Consider the following 18,752-nt stretch of genomic DNA (forward strand, 5'->3'; position numbering starts at 1 on the left):
AGAAAGACGGGCTCAACAAGATCGTGAGATTATGAACATGTCTTTAGAAGGGAAGTCTCCAAATTCTAAATTTTTTTGGAAGTCAGAGAAAGCGGACGTGGTGCGAAGGAGGCGTGCAAGAGAAACAATAGCAAGCCAAGGTGGTTCTAGCACCGCAAGAGAAGATCATCCTAGCAGCACAAATTGGTTAAGTGATGATGAATAGAGTACTTTTTGTAATCGGAGCCCATAATTTTCCAATCACTTTGGGTTGTAATTTATTATTTATTGTTTGTATTATTTATGTTGTTTCCATGTTCATGAATATTTATTCAAATTAATTTGGTAAGTTATTTATATTAAGAATTAATTTGGTAAGTTATTTATGTTGTTAAAAGTCCATTAAAAGGCCATCGTTCTAATTAAAAGTCCTTTACATAGATTACATATACTAAGAATTACATAAACATAAACATAAAAAAATTACATAAACATAAACATAAACATACTAAGAATTACATAAACATAAACATAAACATACTAAGAATTACATAAACATAAACATAAAAAAATTACATAAACATACCAAATAATAAAACACACCAAATAAAATAACATAAACATACCAAATTCAAAATAACACACTAAAATGAACTTAATTATCTTCAGCTTGTTTCAATGCCCACTGGTGCTCTATCAAGTCAATTTGTCGGGCATTGTGCATGTCTGGCATTTGAAATGCAGTATATCGTTGAATGAGCCTTTCATTGTAACGTCCATCCCTTTGTAATGGCTCATGTTGCACGGGCTCATCGGTGGCGTCATGAGCACAATATATACGTGTTCTTGAATTGTTCATCGGGTCTGGCTCATATTCATCAACAGCTTCATAATCGTACTCATCTTCCACAATCATGTTGTGAAGAATGATGCACGTCATCATGATGGATCGAAGCGACTCTACATCAAACAATCTGGCAGCACCCCTGACGATCGCCCAGCGAGCTTGGAGGATACCAAAACAACGCTCCACATCCTTCCTGCACCCTTCTTGACAGCTTGCAAAGTGTTTTTCCTTCGCACTCCGCGGACGTGGCACTGTTTTGACAAATGTTGACCAGCGCGGGTAGATGCCGTCAGCTAGGTAGTATGGCCCGTCGTACATACGTCCGTTGACCTCATATGTAACTTTTGGTGCCTTTCCTTGCAGGACATCGTTGAACACTGGGGATTGGGCAAGGACGTTGATGTCATTTTGAGCTCCCGGGACCCCGAAAAAGGCGTGCCAAATCCATGTATCAAAAGATGCCACCGCCTCCAGAATGATACTTTTTGCCCCTTTTCTGTCCCCGTAAGCGCCTTGCCATGCACTTGGACAGTTTTTCCACGTCCAGTGCATACAATCAATGCTTCCAATCATCCCAGGAAAGCCACGCATCTCCGCCTTCTTCAACAGCCGCTCCAAGTCCATGTGTGTGGGTTTGCGGAGGTACTCAGCGGTGTAGATAGATTCGATTGCTCCGCAAAACCTCATCAGGGACTCAAGAATGGTTGATTGCCCCATCCTCGTTATCTCATCCACTTGGTCTGCAGATGCTCCATATGCAAGCATCCGCAAGGCAGCAGTAATTTTTTGCTCCGGCAGTAGACCCATAGCACCAAAAGCATCTTTTTTTTGCACAAAATAAGAATCATGGTTGCAAACAGCAATCATGATTTTGTTGAACAAATGTCGTTCCATTCTAAAACGACGTCTAAAGTACGTATCAGGGAATGCACTATTAGGAACAAAATAATCATCCAAGAGTTCCATACCTCGTCGTTGTCTGCTTCTATCAAGGTTTCCGGAACGCTTGGGCCTGCAGATCTGAGCCGCAGCTTGGATGACTCGACGGGAATGTGAGGCTCTGCCCCTTCTTACGTCGTCATCTCTCATTTGACGCTCCTCATCTTCTTCCCTCTCATTTCTTACCCCCTGGTGATTGAACATTGATTCTGATTGGTTAAACAAGTCTTCCTCTTCCTGATTCAATTCCCACATCATCCTTGAGGAAGAAGAAGAAGACATTGAAAGAAAGAAACAGAAACTATGAATATTGAAACTGATTTTTGTGAATAAGGAAGCAGAAATTATGAATAAAGATAGAGATCTTGAGAATTTTGGTGTGAGATTTGTGAAGATGGATGGTGGATTATATAGAGGATTCAGAAAGGATTAGGTTCTGTATAATGCCACGTGGCATGCCGTCATTCGTTAAAAATCTGATGGAAATCTATCATCAAAGATTGTTAACAGATTATGACACGTGGCATGCCGTCATTCGTTTAAAATCTGATGGAAATCTATCCTCAAAGATTGTGAACCGATTATGACACGTGGCGCGACGTCATTGGTTAATAATCTTATCAGAAATCCGTCACCAATAATTGTATTATAATTATTTATTTTGTATTATTTAATAATACTTAGGATAATGACACGTGGCGCAACGAGAACGATTAAAAATCTTATCCGATATTACATTTATAATTATTTTGTATTAATTTTATAAATAAAAAAAATATTAATATTTTATTGCCTATTGCCAGGGCTATAGAAGTGTAACGGTGGAGATGCAAAACCTATTGCCAGGGCTACTTACTGTTCATTAAGGGCAATTACTGTTCATTAGGTGGATTGAATAGTGTATTGCCAGGGGGGAGGGCTCCAACGCTGGAGTTGCTCTAAGAAACAGCACGGTAAAGCCAAGAGAATCCGAGGGCATTTCCGCCCTTTCACTGTTCACGAACAGTGAAAAACAATGTTATGCGAAACCCAATTTTAGTATATGTATAATATTATAAATTTGAATTCCGTAAAGTATGAGTCTAAAATTTAATTATGACCGATATGATTTAAGTTAAAGTTTCGTTCTCCAATGCCATTCAATCATAAACATTGGGGTGTGATATCCACACATCCTATTTTACTTCTCATACACCTTTTTAAATTTCGGCCGTCTGATCGGATGAATTAAAGAAGATCAACGAACATAAATTATCAAAATGTGTGTGAGAAGTAAAATGAGGTGTGTGGATAGCACACCCCTAAACATTAAAAAATAATAATCAATTCTTTGCAGCCTAATGGGCTGGGCCGAGTCAATCTACTGACATCCGATTCACTGCTTCTGCAGGTATACAATGAGGCCCAGTCCCACTTTGTAGAATAGCAAGCCTGGAGCCCATTGTGGAGGCTATCAATTTAGACAAGACAAAATTCACTTAGTCCGGAATCTTTCCGTAATTACAAAAATTTAATTTCTTATTGTGATTATTTTAGGTTTCTTTTAATATATGAATTTTACCAAAAACGCTGTATCAGATTAATTTAAGAAGTATTTTTGTTTTAACAACAAAATAATAAGAAATAACAAAGCTCCTTATAAACACATAAACTAATCGCTTGTTATGCAGCACTTAATTTTCACTTTGTTAAAAGATGTTCTCAATTCAAGCCTCATAAACCGTTATTTTTAATTCAAGAACAAAACCGAGACCTTCCATGTATTATATTTTTGTGTCATCTAATCCTCTCGTAAAAGGAAAAGCCGCATACGATCCATCCTACGCAAGAACCCTTCCCATTTAGGACACGGTTCTAATCATGTTTGGTATTTAGCTTTTGGATTAGTACCAATTGGTGGTGTTGGTGGTCCAACTTCAATGAGTTCATGAACATGTAACCACTCTGAACCCAACCTCTCTACGTTTTTTGGATTATGATATTTTTGATCTTCCAAAGTGAAAGCGAAGGCGTCAAACGAACGAGAGATTTTTCAGTTTGCCGTGATATTAGGTGTCATAATACAAATAATGGATATTTGAAAAAAAAAAATTCAACCACTTGCATTGTGATACTTGATATATCAGACTATGTTATCGGCACATTAAAAAATATCTCCAAACAAACAAGTAAACAACGTATCATTGGAAAAATCAATCTGAATACTAAAGACAAACAAGCAGGTTGGCTCGAATTCGCCAATAGAAACTTTCACCTTTAGTTTTTTTTCTGTTTCTTTTTTGGTGATGACCTGGATTGAATTGAGTAATCAAACCTCAAATGTCAAAAGCGATCATTTTAGAAAGGGAATTGTTATTAGCACTTCAAAAATCTCATTCTACATTTCAAACTTTCTATATTAGGAAAGAAAAATACACTTGTGAGGAGTGTATCTTGAGATTTTTGGAGTGCCAATAACATTTCCCTTTAGAAAATTATACACTTTATGAGTTTTCCAAAAAATAAAACTTTATGTTAATTAATCACATCACAATTTCATACGTTCACGAAATTAAAATTATGAAATATTAATATTTTAGTTATTTTTAGCCGCCTTTTGAATTATAGTCCAAACTTTCTAGCTTTTTCAAGAAGAAAGAAAAGAAAATCCAATTTAGTCAACGATGATTAGCTCAATTGATAGGGTCTCTTACTTTGTGTGTCGTTCTATTAAAGTTTGCTCAATTGATAGGGTCTCTTACTTTGTGTGTCGTGTCGTTCTATTAAAGTTTGTTCAATTGATAGGGTCTCTTACTTTGTGTGTCGTTCTATTAAAGTTTAAATTCACTGACAGCAATTCTAGTTGGTGCGCGAATTGTAAATTTCTATACAAATCTATATTGATGGTAACTGACAGTTAACTGCCACATGTAAACCCTTTTAACATTGTAAGTATGTCCTGATGCTAATGTGTGAGTAACAAATCTCCTCCTAACTTTTTATTTATAAAGAAAATCCAATTTGGTTGCCCGGGAAGAAAAGGCAGAATAAAAGGGTTCAAGTGATATTTAATAAAATATTAAGAAGTGCGGTAAGATATTAAAATTACATGCTTTGGTATTTTTTTAAAGATTTATGGGATTATTACAAGTTGGATAAGGTTAAATACTTCACTCAATAGTTTTGCTTCATGTTCAAATTATATATAAAGATTCAACATCCTTTGTACCTACTCTTTTCTTGTTTACTTATTAGCTAATCTAGTTCTGAAAAAATAACATGTATTATTTTGGATTGCGATGTAACATATGTCATTTTAAGTGGTGACATCAAACAATCTTCTAATAACATTACTAATTCATAACATGACAAAATTGGTCAGATAACTCAAATTTGAAATCCTTACTCAAAAGATTAGAGTAATTTTTTTAATACAAGCAATATCAAAAAAGGAAACTCAAGCCTAAACTTGAATCACAAACTCTCTGTAAATATAGTGACCAAGACTTTTTTTTTTTTTTGAATAAATGATATTATACACATTAAATGAGTGGAGAAGTGAGCTATGTCTCACAATGTTATAATGATAATATAATTCAAATTTATTTTTTTACGATAATCGAACTTAAGATTGTTGTACTAAAGGGCAAGAATTTTATTAACTTATCAACAAAAAAAAAAATAAGGGCAAGAAAAATACACTTGTGAGGAGTGTATAATGAGATTTTTAGAGTGCCAAGTACACTCCTCACAAGTGTATTTTTCTTTCCAAATATAGAAAGTTTAGAGTATAAAATGAAAATTTTAAAGTGTCAACAATAATTCTCTAAAATAAATATATGTAAATAAAAGGATAGGTGTTGGGGGAGAGAGAGAGAGAGAGAGGGGAAGGAGGGGAGGTTGGGGCCTGGGGGGAGGAGACCGGGGTGGGTCAGAAGACTCAGAAGCACACGTTGATTGTAGGCAACACCATGTGCTCACATGTCACATGCCACTCTTCTTATTCATTCATTTCATTTGTTACCTCTCCCCTCCCCTCCCCTCCCCATTGCTCTCCTCCTCTCTCTCTCTCTCTCTCTCTCTCTCATAGTCATAGTCAATACTCATCATTTCCTCCAAGTCAAAACACAAAACAAAACGGAACCGAACTCGTTCAATTTCTGAGCTTCTGAGGGTGAAAAAACCAGAAGCTGAAGCAAGAAAAAAAAATGAAGGAAGGCTCAGATGGGTTTGTGAGGGCAGATCAGATTGATCTGAAGAGCTTGGATGAGCAGCTGGAGAGGCATCTCAACAGGGTCTTGACTTTGGAGAAGAGCAAGATCATGAGAGATCCTGAAACCAATTCCAACAACATCCACCTCACCACCACCTCCAACTCCAATTCAACCGCCGCCACAACCACCACCTCCACTTCCTCCATGACCCTCTCCATCCCCAGGCGCCACCGCCAGGAGTGGGAGATCGACCCCTCCAAGCTCCTCATCAAGTCCGTCATTGCTCGTGGCACCTTCGGCACCGTCCACCGTGGCATCTACGACGGTCAAGATGTCGCCGGTAATCCCCTCCTGTCATTTTAGCTCTTCTTTCATTTGGGGTCCTTTAGAAGTTGTCAAGTTCCTCACTTTTGTGATTTTCTCCCCAAAAATTCAATCTTTTTCTTTCAATTTTCGATACCCCTTTCTTACAATGTTATCTTTTTGTTGTATTTTTTTCTGCAGTGTATTATGGATGTTTTTAGCAAAACCCATTTGGTTTTTTACTTTACTTTAATTGAATTTTGGGAGATAATTGAAGATCTTAGTTAATTTCCACTTTTGGGTTTTCTACTGTAAAATGTAGTTTAAACACAAAAGTAAGGTTGATTATGGTGTTGTCTTGCAATTATTCACTTTGTTTAGTCAGTTTAAATGTTGGATTAGTTGAACTTTGTGGTTGATCTTGCAAGTCACTACAAGTTTCTTACTTTATTGTTTATATACATTTAGGTATTATATATATATGTGTGTGTGTGTGTGGCAAAATTCCAAATGCACATATTCAATGGACTGCAATGAAGGTTGCCGATTGTCCACTGTAATTGTACTTTTATGGAGTCCGTGACTCTTACACGGGTTTGTGTTGAATTTTCTGTTGAGAGCAACAACTTGGATAATGTTGCTGTATTCCTGACTTTCATGTGAGTTCCCCACCTGTTAGTTGAAACTTATTCAACAACCAAATAGGAAAAATGTTCATCCATACGTATTTATGTTAGCGAAACTCCTTATTTGTCACCACATTATTGTAGTTGCTGTCGTCATCATCTTCTAATCCAACCAAATTATGACCTTTTCGGTTCTTTGTATTCTTCTCTTCCTTTTTTCGTTTTGTTGGTTCGTGATGATACACAATCGGGTTGCAAATTTTACCCTTATAATGACGGCTCCATTTTTTAATGCCAGTTAAATTGCTTGACTGGGGTGAAGAGGGTCACAGGACAGACTCCGAGATTGCTTCTCTAAGGGCAGCGTTTACTCAAGAAGTTGCTGTCTGGCATAAACTAGATCATCCTAATGTTACTAAGGTAACTTTCCACCTCTCTTGTTTAAGAATTTTCGGAAGTGTCATTTGGATTTGATCGATTCTTCTAACTTTTATGAATATCAACACCCGAATGTCTTTGTTTTAAGAAAGCCTCTAGCATATGCAACATTAAAGACATTCACTATGTCACTTCACTAGGGTTGGTTTTTCTGCGGTTATCCATAGGCCACCCACGGACCACGCAGAGGTTTCTAATTCCTAGTTATACAATTGTTCTCCAGTCAGCGTACCGTTATCCTCCTTGATTTATCACAGCCTAAGGTTGCAACCGTACCCGAGACAGTTGCCTTCCTTTTCTTTGGTATCCTTCGGTTGCATCTCTCACCACCTGAGTGAGGTAGAAGCATTAGTTTTTGTATCATGAATTTTCAGAATTTACTTAGCAATATCAGGTAGCAAATAAGTTAAGTGATGATTTTTTAAATATCTGCGCAGTAGTGAATACATGCTACATTTTCTTTTGTCCAGACATCATACATACGACAATTTGCCGTGCTATTTAACAGGCTACAAGAAGTTCAAAACCTTAATGCTGCTTCAGTACATTAAATGCACGCATAAAATGTTTGTGATTATCTTTTGATTTCCAGAGATATGATACACATTGCAATTGCTTTCTAGTAGTTTGTATTATAGATTGAATCTCGCTAAACTTCTGATCTGTTGATGTCCAGTTTATTGGGGCGACAATGGGTTCATCAGATCTACAAATACAGACCGAAAATGGTCAAATTGGCATGCCAACTAATATCTGTTGTGTCGTTGTGGAATATCTTCCTGGGGGTGCTCTAAAATCGTACCTCATAAAGAATAGGAGAAGGAAGTTAGCTTTTAAAGTCGTTGTCCAGCTGGCACTAGATCTTGCTAGAGGGTATCCCTTTTCAGTTCTTATGCTACTATTAATTTCCCTTTTTCTTAGAGCATTGTAATTTAGTAGATAAAGAGTGAGCTTCAGGCTGCGTTATTGTCAAGCCAAGCACTTAGACTTACTTGTGCTGTACTTTATAGGTTGAGCTACCTACACTCACAGAAGATTGTCCACAGAGATGTAAAGACAGAGAACATGCTTCTGGACAAGACTCGTGCGGTCAAGATTGCTGATTTTGGTGTTGCTCGTGTTGAAGCTTCAAATCCCAATGACATGACTGGGGAGACTGGCACACTAGGTTACATGGCTCCTGAGGTATTTGGTCTACTTTAGTAGCTAAAATTATTCTGGCTACGACTTCACCACCTTACCAGCTACGTTTCTTGAATCTTAGGGAGTCGGTAATCACGTGTGTATGCGCATGTAGTTTTAATACGATTCTCTCATTGCATGAAAATGAAACTTTGGCATTTCCAAACCCTGTTTCGCTTGACGTAACGGGGGCAGTTTTGCTAATATTTATGTGAGATAGGAAGCATACAATAAAAGAATTGTTTACTGTATGCTTAATGACTTGCCAAATGGATGGGTGACAGGTCCTCAATGGCAACCCGTATAACAGGAAATGTGATGTGTACAGTTTCGGCATCTGTTTATGGGAAATATATTGCTGTGATATGCCATATCCTGACCTTAGTTTCTCGGAAGTGACTTCAGCTGTGGTTCGCCAGGTTAACCATTCTCCTCTCTCAACCATACGCCCAAGTTGTCATTTTTGTGTCACTTGAAATTAATCCTTTCATTTACGCCTCTCTGCAATTACAGAATTTGAGACCGGAGATACCAAGATGTTGTCCAAGTGCGCTTGCAAACGTAATGAAGCGATGCTGGGATGCGAACCCAGACAAGCGGCCGGAGATGGATGAGGTAGTCACAATGTTAGAGGCGATCGACACATCGAAAGGCGGAGGTATGATCCCTCAAGATCAGTCTCAGGGCTGTCTTTGCTTTCGAAAGAAAAGAGGACCGTGAAGATTTATTCATTGAAATACCAGTTGGGATATGATTGTTTTTAATATCAAAAGAGCCCAATTTGTACTTAAGATAGCAAACAGAAGAAAAGATATCTGGAAAATCAAAAGGAGATGAACAGAAAGGTAGTGGTGGGTAATGGCTTCTGGGTATACGTTTGACGAGCAATGCTATTTCTCTTATTATCTTGGAGGATGTAAAGCTTTTATTTAATATTGTTCCCATTTTTTTTTCCTTTTCCTTAAACGAATGTGTATTAATTTGACTGGCACTACCAGCTCCTTGTAAGATCCATTATATACTAGTTATATTGTCATGAATTTATGATTTAATTAACCATGTTTCTGTATCTATTTAATTTGACTGACATTGTGTACGATAGACATTCTTCAAGACCCTCACAAAGCGGGGAGTCTTGTTGACTTGAGGTCGCCCTTAGTTTCTGGTGTGTGCTCCTTTGATGAATTATTTTGGTAATTGACTGCAGGAAAGTGTTTGTCCCAAAAAAAAACAAAGAAAAAAAAAATCAGCACAATGAATTGAGAAATAGATCTTTTTATATAACCAACATTGCAAATTACAATTTACAATTTATTCAAAATTTGAGAACAAATAATGGAATAAATGAATAAAAAGCTCAAGAATTAGTTGGTCCTACAAAAAGATAAAGAATATTGAAGCAAGAAGCTCTCTAATCTGTATCATTTCTTCTAAATATCAGAGTTGAACTTGTTTTATTGGTTTTTCTTCCTCTTCCCAATTGGTGGTCTGGTAGAAGGTTGCATATAGAATGATCTGCACCAGGCCAGACAATGATCCCAAACTCATGTTTGTCAAGCCAAGCCCACCCGGATACTTCGGAAGGCAAAAACTTAGCTTCTTTTAAGCAAGTTGACTTCATTTTTGGATTGAGTGGAGCCCCAGACGAAGTTCTTATTCAACCTGTCAAGTTGATCACAAACGGTAGATGGTAATTTCACTATCTGCATAGTATATATTGGGATAGCGAAGGTGACAGACTGAACAAGAATGGCCCGACTAGCAAGAGATACTGAATTCACCTTCCAAGTAGAAAGTTGAGTTTGAGCCATCTCTACCAGGCCTCTGTAGGTGTTTTTGTGATGCGAAAATGAATGAGCGGAACTCCCAAATACTTCCCCAATTCATCAGTTAGAGGGGAACCACAAACGCGACTAAGAACAAAAGCCATTCCACGATTAATATTAGCAGGACAATAAATTCTAGATTTTTCATAACTTATTTGCTTCCCAGAAACCAAGCAAAATTTATCAAGGACAATGCTTGATTAGAATTGGAGTGGGGGTAAAAAACAATAAGAGTGGTCTTATTTCAAAGCACATTCTAAATTTTCTTATAAAAATAAAAAAAAAAATGTTATTTTTACTATCTTTTTATATCGTCATTTGTATGAACTCACAAGTGTTGGCAGGCCTACCTCAAGTGTGTTTAGTGGCCAACAATAAAAAATCCTCAAAACATTCACATAATTTTTTGTGAATACAGTAACTCCTGATAACAACGGTATGGTTGAGACTTGAGAATGTTTCTAAGATGAATGGTGGAGATTAGTTAGTTAATTATCGAGTTTGTTACTCTAACAGCATTGCTTTAGGGTGTAACAGTTTAGTGGCCAACATAAAAAAATCCTCAAAACATTCACATAATTTTTTGCGATAACTTCTGATAATTAACAGCTGTATGGTTGAGATTGTTTCTAAGATGAATGGTGGAGATTAGTTGGTTAATTATCAAGTTAGTTACTCTAACAGCATTGCTTTGGAGTTAAGCAACTACTCTTTGTACAAAATAGGGTATGAGAGATCAGTGTAATTCTAAGAAGAATATACAGTTGTGATAATACAGGCTATATATACAGCTCTCTCTCTCTCTCTCTCTCTCTCTCTCTCTCTCTTCATTTTTTTCTTTTCTCAGTTCAATACATTCAACATGGTTTATGGAGAAGCACCTCTAGAAAGCATTCCTAAACGAGCCAAAAATAGATGGGGTAGTCTTCATGTTACAGGCCTTTGACGCATGGAGCTATGACATCTCAAGATTACCACAAAAAAAAAAAGAACATTTAAATGACTCATTGAAAGATATTATTTGAAACAACTGTTTGAAACATTTTTAGTTATCTTAAAACATTGCCAAATGGATCCTAACAATTTCAAGTTGCGATGTACAACCGTTATATATAATTATGGAGCACAAAAGCTTGTGTTTTAGTTTTTCTGAAGAACAAAAATTGGATAAAACTTATTTAAAAAAGGAAGCATCAACTGAGCTAATTTGAGGGTTCAAATTAATAGAACCGCTACTATGCAAATGACATTGATTACCTCAACTGATACAGTTAATTACAGCAGTAATATATCTATCTCATGACTAACTTACAACATACAATTCAGGCAAAGACCTACAAAAATTGAGGAAATGGTTCAAGAACTAAACTGGTTGGCCATAAAAAATAAAACAAAAAACAAATATTGATGCATGTCAACTAGTTTCTCTCTAAACAACCGACCTATTTAATGGGACAAAACTTTGTTGTTGTTTGTCAATTAATTTCTTTCTAAACATTAGACACTTGGACCTCCGACCGCGGCCTGTCATTATCGTCGTCTTCCCATTGAGTGGTTCTGTAGAAGGTGGCGTACAAAATGAGCTGGACTGCGCCGGAAATCGTTCCCAAACCGTTTGGAATCTACCAAAGTTATTCAAACAAATATGTTAGAAACTTAAATATAAGGTTTTGATTCTTTTTTTATATATTTGTATAGGAGAAGTTCTTTGATTTATTACTTGGCGCTTATATCGTCAATTAATATGCGTTGAAACTTAATTTGGTTTATAAAATTACCAGAATATTGGCATCGAATTTAAGGAGTGAGTAGACCAGCCAAACAACTCCATTGAAGAAGTTGGCAAGTGACAGGTAAAATGGCATATACTTCACGCTCTTTGTCTTGATCACCATACGCTGCCAGTCAGCAGAAGAAAAATACACAAATATATGTAATTTATTTACTCATAGATCAACGAAGTGGAGAGAAACTTGGGTAGGGCAACAATAATCGCACACTCTCACAAAGTAACGGGTCTCATTGTATTAGGCTATGGTCCGGTCTTATGTAATGCAATTATCACCGAACACCATCACAACCTTTCTACTCTACTTAAGTTTTTCTCTAATGATGAGATTCAATATTAATTGAGGGTGCTTAGTAATTAATAGAAAAATATATATACATACCATGACTGTCAAGGGTGATAAATACATAAGGATGTTGAAGATAATGCAGATGATTCCAACTACCAAAGACCGGTGTCTAGTTGTATGGAAAATGTACATGGTAACCAAAACCACAATAACAAAGAAGATAACTTCAACCACAAGTGCTTTAAAGATCTTTAGCTGAAATCCAAGAAAAGGAAAGAAAAATTAGGTTATAAGTTTTACCGCAATAACAAAGAAGATAACTTGAATAACAAAGAAGTATTAATACTCAATTAATTAATTTAACAACATAACATTTTGGTACACAAAACTAACTCATTGTTAGTATGCTTTTAAATAGAGGTGAATCGTATCATTATACGTAAAAGCTGCCTATATTCGGGAGCATATCAACAAGTGCGTCAATTTTTTATTGTACGTAAAAGCTACACATTGCAATACATACTTACGCGTTGTGAGCCTAGAGAAAAGATGAGGAAGAGGAGAATGTAGACTAGTTCGATGACAACTCCAGCGCCATTGATTGATACCACAAGAATGCTGTCAGGATGGACAAAGGGCATGCCGTAGAAGACCCATAAGGCACAATTCAGCAATGTTACAACGTAGGGATCCGGCTTGAAATCTGATACTGTTTTTTGCTTTACTATTCTATAAAATGTTGGTCTGCGATGTTTAATTCATTAATCAACACAGTTATATATTAATTAGTTTTGTTATTTCAAAGAATTAAGAGAGAGAGAGAGAGAGAGAGAGAGAGAGAATTACATTGGGGAGAGAAACATGATCAAAGAGATGATATTTCCTGGATACAAGGGATAAATGGAACAAGAAAACCATTAGAGATGTAGGATTTACTTGAAAAAAATGTAAAAGAAAAGAAATACTCGAAGAACTTAACCTAGATTTAAAGAAGATTATGTTTGGATAATTTTTTGTCAGAAGATAACACATTCAGACAAAAATCAACCTGATTATTATTTTTAGATGGGCACGTAATATAAACAGTGTTATCAAAATGTAGAGAACATTTCCGATGTATTTCTTTCAAATAATACATACAATATATGCATGCATCTTTGATTCTTTGTCAGGTCGTCCCATGCAATGAACTCGATACGTCACGATTGATAACGCAAAAATGACAAAATGAAAATTGTACAAGTAAGAGGTAAAACACAACGCTGACCAAAATTTCACTGACCGATAATGCCAATAACCGTTCTGACTAAACCTGTGTCCACCATTTATACGTTTAAAGAGTGCTACCTTTAATTACTAAACATCTTAATGAATCCAAATCTTGATTATTTAAAGGGTCAACCTGGCTATCCTATATGAATGGATGCATGAAGTTTTGGTCCACTAAAACTGGAGGGGTCTCTAAATCTCTTGACTAAATTTTTCGTCGTTAGTTTTCTAATCAACAGCAATTAATATTTTCTTTTGTTAATTAATTAACGGTTCTGGATAATTCACCGTTGAATTAGGAGTGGTATGAGTGGCGATTCATCTTCTCACTGTATATCCGTTTTCCATATAGTGTATAGTGGCCATGGATTAAGGTTCCACAAAAAAGGGAAAACACAAAACCCCCTATTTCAGGTAGAGTATATGTTTAGAATAAATCTCACATTGATGAGAGGAGACATTTTGCATGGGCTTGTAAGAGGTTGGGCTACTTCTCATATTGCCAATTGACTTTATGGTGGAATCTCAACTTTCTTCATGGTATCAGAGCAGGTTGTCCTACATGTGAAGTCAAACAGTCACACGCGCTCCACTTCACCTTGTTGTGTTGTCCACGTGTTAGGTTTGAAAATTTGCGTTGAGAATAAATCTCACATTGATGAGAGAAAAGACCTTGCACATGCTTATAATAGGTTAGGGTACTCCCCATATTGCCAATTGGTTTTATGGTGGAACATCAACTTTTTTCTTGGTATCAAAGCAGGTTGTCTCACGTGTGAAGTCAAACGGTCACACGCGCTCCAAATCTCTTCTACTTTTCTCCCCTCCTCCCTCACTTTCCTCTATGGCTTTCTCTCTCTACAAAAAAGCTCTTCTATTTTTCTCCCCTCCTCTCTCACTTTTCTCTTTGGCTTTCTCTCTCTACAAAAAAGGCTTCATGGTAATAGGATTCTCTTCCTTCCAAATCTCTTCTACTTTTCTCCCATCCTTTTTCACTTTCCTCTTTGGCTTTCTCTCTCTACAAAAAAGTCAACACAAAATGTTGACGTGATTTAATCGTGAACGTTCAAATCAATTGTAAGAGAAGGGAATGAGAATTTGGAGGAGAAATAATCCTACTCTAACTTCATGTCGGTTTTTCATTTTCAATATCAACGTGCATAAATTTTTTCTGTTCTCGGAATCCAAATTTGGACCATACTTTTAACATTTAGATAGAACATAGTTACCACGTCTACGCTAAATGTTAATTGGTTGGTATACATGCACAATGTGTTACTTACGAGTCTGTCTGACTTCTATTCTTTCCCCTTAATCAAGGATACATAATGTTAATTAATTAGTTGGTATGTTAATTAATCCTACCTGCTTTTTCAAAAGTAAAAACTATAACAAGCTCTTGTCTGTAAAATTTGAACCTAGAACATTTTTCCATAAAATAGAGGCTAAATGTCACTAATCAAATGTCCATCGGCCCTAACAGAACCTTATATACTTGGTGCTTGGACTACAATTTGACAATTCACATGAATTCTATAAGACCCGTTTGTCATGTTATCAGACAGTTTAAGATTGATTTATGGCCTTAAGGTCTTGTGGATAATTACAGGCATAATAGTCATTGTGTGGTGAAAAATCTTGTTAATGTGAGAGCTTTGCATTGCATTGTAGCCACAATCTGAAGATATTTTGATGAAGACCTAGGGCATCATGGAGCACTATACAAGGAAGAGTATGGGCAAGGGAGAAAGCCCCAACAACTTCAATAAAAATCAAGATTATTCAATCTCTCTCACAAAAGCCCCCTATGAGCAAATCTCTCGAAGTCCCTCAAAGAGAAACCTCTAAAAGAAAGCAAGCTTTCCTCAAAGCATTTCAAAGAGAAGAAGTACCACTCCTTCTCCAAGTCTCTGTCGAATCAAGTAGTTTCCATGAAGACGTACCATATCTTCTCTAAGCTCTCTCTCTCAAAATTCAAGGCAAGCCTTCTTTGGCAAAGCTCTTGATTTAATTTGCTTTCGATCTTGTTATGTAGCTTCTCATTTTCAAGTTCCTCTCGTTATAACTATGTCTTTCAATACAATTTCTCTCTTTGAATCATTTTGTGACTTAGTTTCCTACAATACAAGAAAAATTGAAGTCCTTAGCATTCAAGGCAAAAAGAACTCAAAGTTGAGCCTCCCCACTCAATTACACAATGTTTTGATTAGGAGTCAATTAGATGCAATTTTCTAGTACCTGAAATCCGTCTACTATCAGCTTCTAATAGTGGCACACCCACATTCTCGCGATCTACACTGTATTTATTTTCTGGGCTCGAACTCTTGGTTTTTAAGCTTTACATTTTAATCAACCTTCTGGTTTTGGAAACAAACATAGTAGTGTGATATACAATTTTTTCTATTGATCCTTGTCAAACTTTTCATTTTTGCATGTAATTATCAACCCACTGTCATGCATGTGCTGTACCCGGATGATTTAAAGTTTTGATACATCCTGCGTGATTAAATATGACTACTTGAGAAACATTATTAATAAACTAGATTAAAAGTTAATAGTAAGATGTTTATTTTTTATTTTTTGAACAAAAGTAAGATGTATCTAATTCCCCAACTACCACAATTTAATTATTGTTTCCCGGACTAAGTTGGGCTAAAAAGCTTGCATTACTCAACCTCCTCGATTGATTTTTTTTTTTTTTTGATATATGTCGGTGTCATGACAAAATCAATTGATGTATAGGATAGATTCTGGTGGTTGAAATCATAATTTAATTATGGGTAATAACATGGTCAGCTGGAACGTAGTTCTCCAGAATACGAGGAATGCTAACTGCTAAGTAGACTAATGTTTATATTAAATTTGCAAATTAAAAGATATGTCACCAATAAAAAAAAAATCTTCTTAGCATTATCCTGAAAATATATAAGGAAAACTAATAAAAAAAGGCTTGAAAACTTTGAGTTTTAATGATAATGACAAGATAAAGGGTAAAGTGAATAGTACCCTGATTGATTTTTTACTGTAAAAATGTGATTTTTCGTTAAAGTGAACAGTACCGCATGTGATTAAAAAGAAAATCGATTTCAATTCTTATGGGAACTAACTATGCACAATCCTTTTCGCTTTTTCCGCCACCAATTGGAAACCAAAACCTGTTTGGCGTTAGTATTTTGATGAGCCAAATCACAAAATAATGTACCCTAGCTACTAATTAGACTAAGAGTTTAGGGTGTGATGTGATCTGAGCATGAGGTGATAATAAAATTTTCACCCTCTTAACTTATCTTTCATACAATTAGTATTTTAATGCCTTACTTAATCACAAGCTCACAATACAAAATTTAGAAATAATAAGCAATTTGTTTAGCAAACTCATGTCTTGTACAAGTTTGATTATACAAACATCGTTTTAAGAAAATCCAATTCGTTGATGAGCAAAATCTAATTTCTTTAGCTTTTGTTTAAATCAACCGGATCAATGATAAGTTATCATCAAGAAATATAAGGAGTCATTTCTTTATACTTGCAAGTCACAATAGATATAAATGCAAAATTAAGTCTCCAAAACCATTATGATAAAAGTTTATGGACATATTTCAAACTATAATTAGGATTTAGCATTCTTGTCCCGACTTAAATATAAAGTATTGAGGGGTGAGCATACGGATCTTCAGAATTGTGAATTCGGACCGTGTAACCAAATCCAATGTAAAACCATCCGTTTCTTACTTTTGATTTTTAAAATGGTCAGAGTTGAACCCAATTTGTATAAAACCGATTCCAAAATTGAGTTCATATTTCTTATGTGCGGGTTACCCGGCTCGGACCATTTGAGGGTTGTCTTAGCACTTGTCATTTTAATAGTGGTTCACAACGATCAAATTTCTTCCTTTCAAACATGTGTTGGTATTGACTTTGTTAGACATAATTCTCTGGCAACAGAAACGCACATAGATTGTTTTGTATTGTTGTTTGTTATACGATATATGATTGAAAACAAATTCACCAACCCGTAAAAACCGAACCGTATCAAACTGTTTGGGCCCAAAATATTATGATTGGGCCGAGCAGCAAGATGTGCTCGGCCCAAGGTAATGACAAATACTATGGGCCGAATAATAAAACCTGGGCCAGTTGGCAGGGTCGGCCGAATCCTATCCTAAGAGGTCCAGATGAGTAGAAGGATCGAGGAAGTCCTAGTACGACCAGGATTCTCGACCAGCAAGAAATAAAGTCTCAAAAGGAGGAAAATTCAGAATCCCAGAGGGGGTAGGATTGTTCGAGCTAGAGGTAAAATGGGACAAGGACTCCCAATCCAAATCCGAATGGGTTTCAGGGAACGAGGTGCTATAAATACAAGAAATTACGCAATAGAAAAGGCCCCTTCACAATCAGCATACAATTGCCCTGCGCAAAACCTCTCAAACACCTTGAGATTTTTCCTTTTCTTTTCCTGCCAACACACCTTCAGTTTGGATAAACAGCACTGTGGAAGCACCCGGCGAGCATCTTCAGTTTGGATAAACAACACTGCTGCCGCAGAATCAGCCGACCGAGGTGCACCTTCAGTTTGGATAAACAGCACTGCGTCGAGGTCGACCGATTATCTATCTAAGTCTCGGCCGAGAAGGGTTTTCGAACCTTTGTTGGTGGAGGTCATCCTACTAAGCCCTTCTGGCATAGTTGGGTGTCACGAATTGCATTGCTCGGCGCATTGGACGCCGAGTGGTTTTATGATTGGATACTCGCAAGTAAGCTTCAGGGTTCGGCATTCCGACGGCCGAACTACGTTTACCATCAAGACATATATCACATTCGAGTACCTGTGTCCATATAGTTTGGTCTCGATTCGGCGTGCTTATACTCTTACAAATATAATCACAGTGACCGAATCAGGCTCCGACGACTTGTGAACTCCGTAGAATTAGTAGCCTTGTCTTCAGGCTATAGAACCCAGAGGCCGAGAGTGTTCCTTCCTCGGTCGCAATCGCAAGATACAGAAGTCAACAGCGTACCCAACGCGACAACATCAAATTTTACTCCTCGGCCGAGCTCGGCCGACGAGTTGG

The 18,752-nt window shown here is 36.7% G+C and overlaps 2 protein-coding genes across 2 annotated transcripts; one reads left to right on the forward strand and one right to left on the reverse strand.

The window, feature by feature from the left end:
* Positions 1 to 5,784: 5,784 nt before the first annotated feature.
* Positions 5,785 to 9,566, forward strand: LOC125479838 (serine/threonine-protein kinase STY13-like). The gene is made up of 6 exons (XM_048589903.1): positions 5,785 to 6,298; positions 7,186 to 7,307; positions 8,002 to 8,198; positions 8,336 to 8,510; positions 8,792 to 8,926; positions 9,021 to 9,566. Exons 1-6 carry the CDS (start codon positions 5,953 to 5,955, stop codon positions 9,225 to 9,227), a joined length of 1,182 nt encoding a protein of 393 aa, XP_048445860.1. The 5' UTR covers positions 5,785 to 5,952; the 3' UTR covers positions 9,228 to 9,566.
* A 2,257-nt stretch (positions 9,567 to 11,823) lies between these two features.
* Positions 11,824 to 13,736, reverse strand: LOC125479649 (bidirectional sugar transporter SWEET5-like). The gene is made up of 6 exons (XM_048589276.1): positions 13,694 to 13,736; positions 13,258 to 13,294; positions 12,939 to 13,155; positions 12,505 to 12,666; positions 12,112 to 12,231; positions 11,824 to 11,955 (listed from the first exon to the last, which is right to left on the reverse strand). Exons 1-6 carry the CDS (start codon positions 13,734 to 13,736, stop codon positions 11,824 to 11,826), a joined length of 711 nt encoding a protein of 236 aa, XP_048445233.1.
* Between the last annotated feature and the right edge of the window lie 5,016 nt (positions 13,737 to 18,752).

The sequence above is a fragment of a genome, unplaced genomic scaffold (assembly GCF_019419815.1).
Source record: "Pyrus x bretschneideri cultivar Hongxiangsu unplaced genomic scaffold, Pyrus_bretschneideri_v1 Contig3, whole genome shotgun sequence".
NCBI lineage: Eukaryota > Viridiplantae > Streptophyta > Magnoliopsida > Rosales > Rosaceae > Pyrus > Pyrus x bretschneideri.

What these genes read in the sequence shown, in the direction of transcription:
- LOC125479838 (XM_048589903.1), top strand. Translation starts at nt 5,953, where the DNA reads ATGAAGGAAGGCTCAGATGGGTTTGTGAGGGCAGATCAGATTGATCTG. An exon ending in CGACGGTCAAGATGTCGCCG is followed by an intron (nt 6,299 to 7,185) that starts GTAATCCCCTCC and finishes TTTTAATGCCAG; the next exon opens with TTAAATTGCTTGACTGGGGT. An exon ending in TAGGTTACATGGCTCCTGAG is followed by an intron (nt 8,511 to 8,791) that starts GTATTTGGTCTA and finishes GATGGGTGACAG; the next exon opens with GTCCTCAATGGCAACCCGTA.
- LOC125479649 (XM_048589276.1), bottom strand. Translation starts at nt 13,736, where the DNA reads ATGGTGGACACAGGTTTAGTCAGAACGGTTATTGGCATTATCG. An exon ending in ATCATGTTTCTCTCCCCAAT is followed by an intron (nt 13,156 to 13,257) that starts GTAATTCTCTCT and finishes TAAACATCGCAG; the next exon opens with ACCAACATTTTATAGAATAG. An exon ending in TTTCTCTAGGCTCACAACGC is followed by an intron (nt 12,667 to 12,938) that starts GTAAGTATGTAT and finishes CTTGGATTTCAG; the next exon opens with CTAAAGATCTTTAAAGCACT.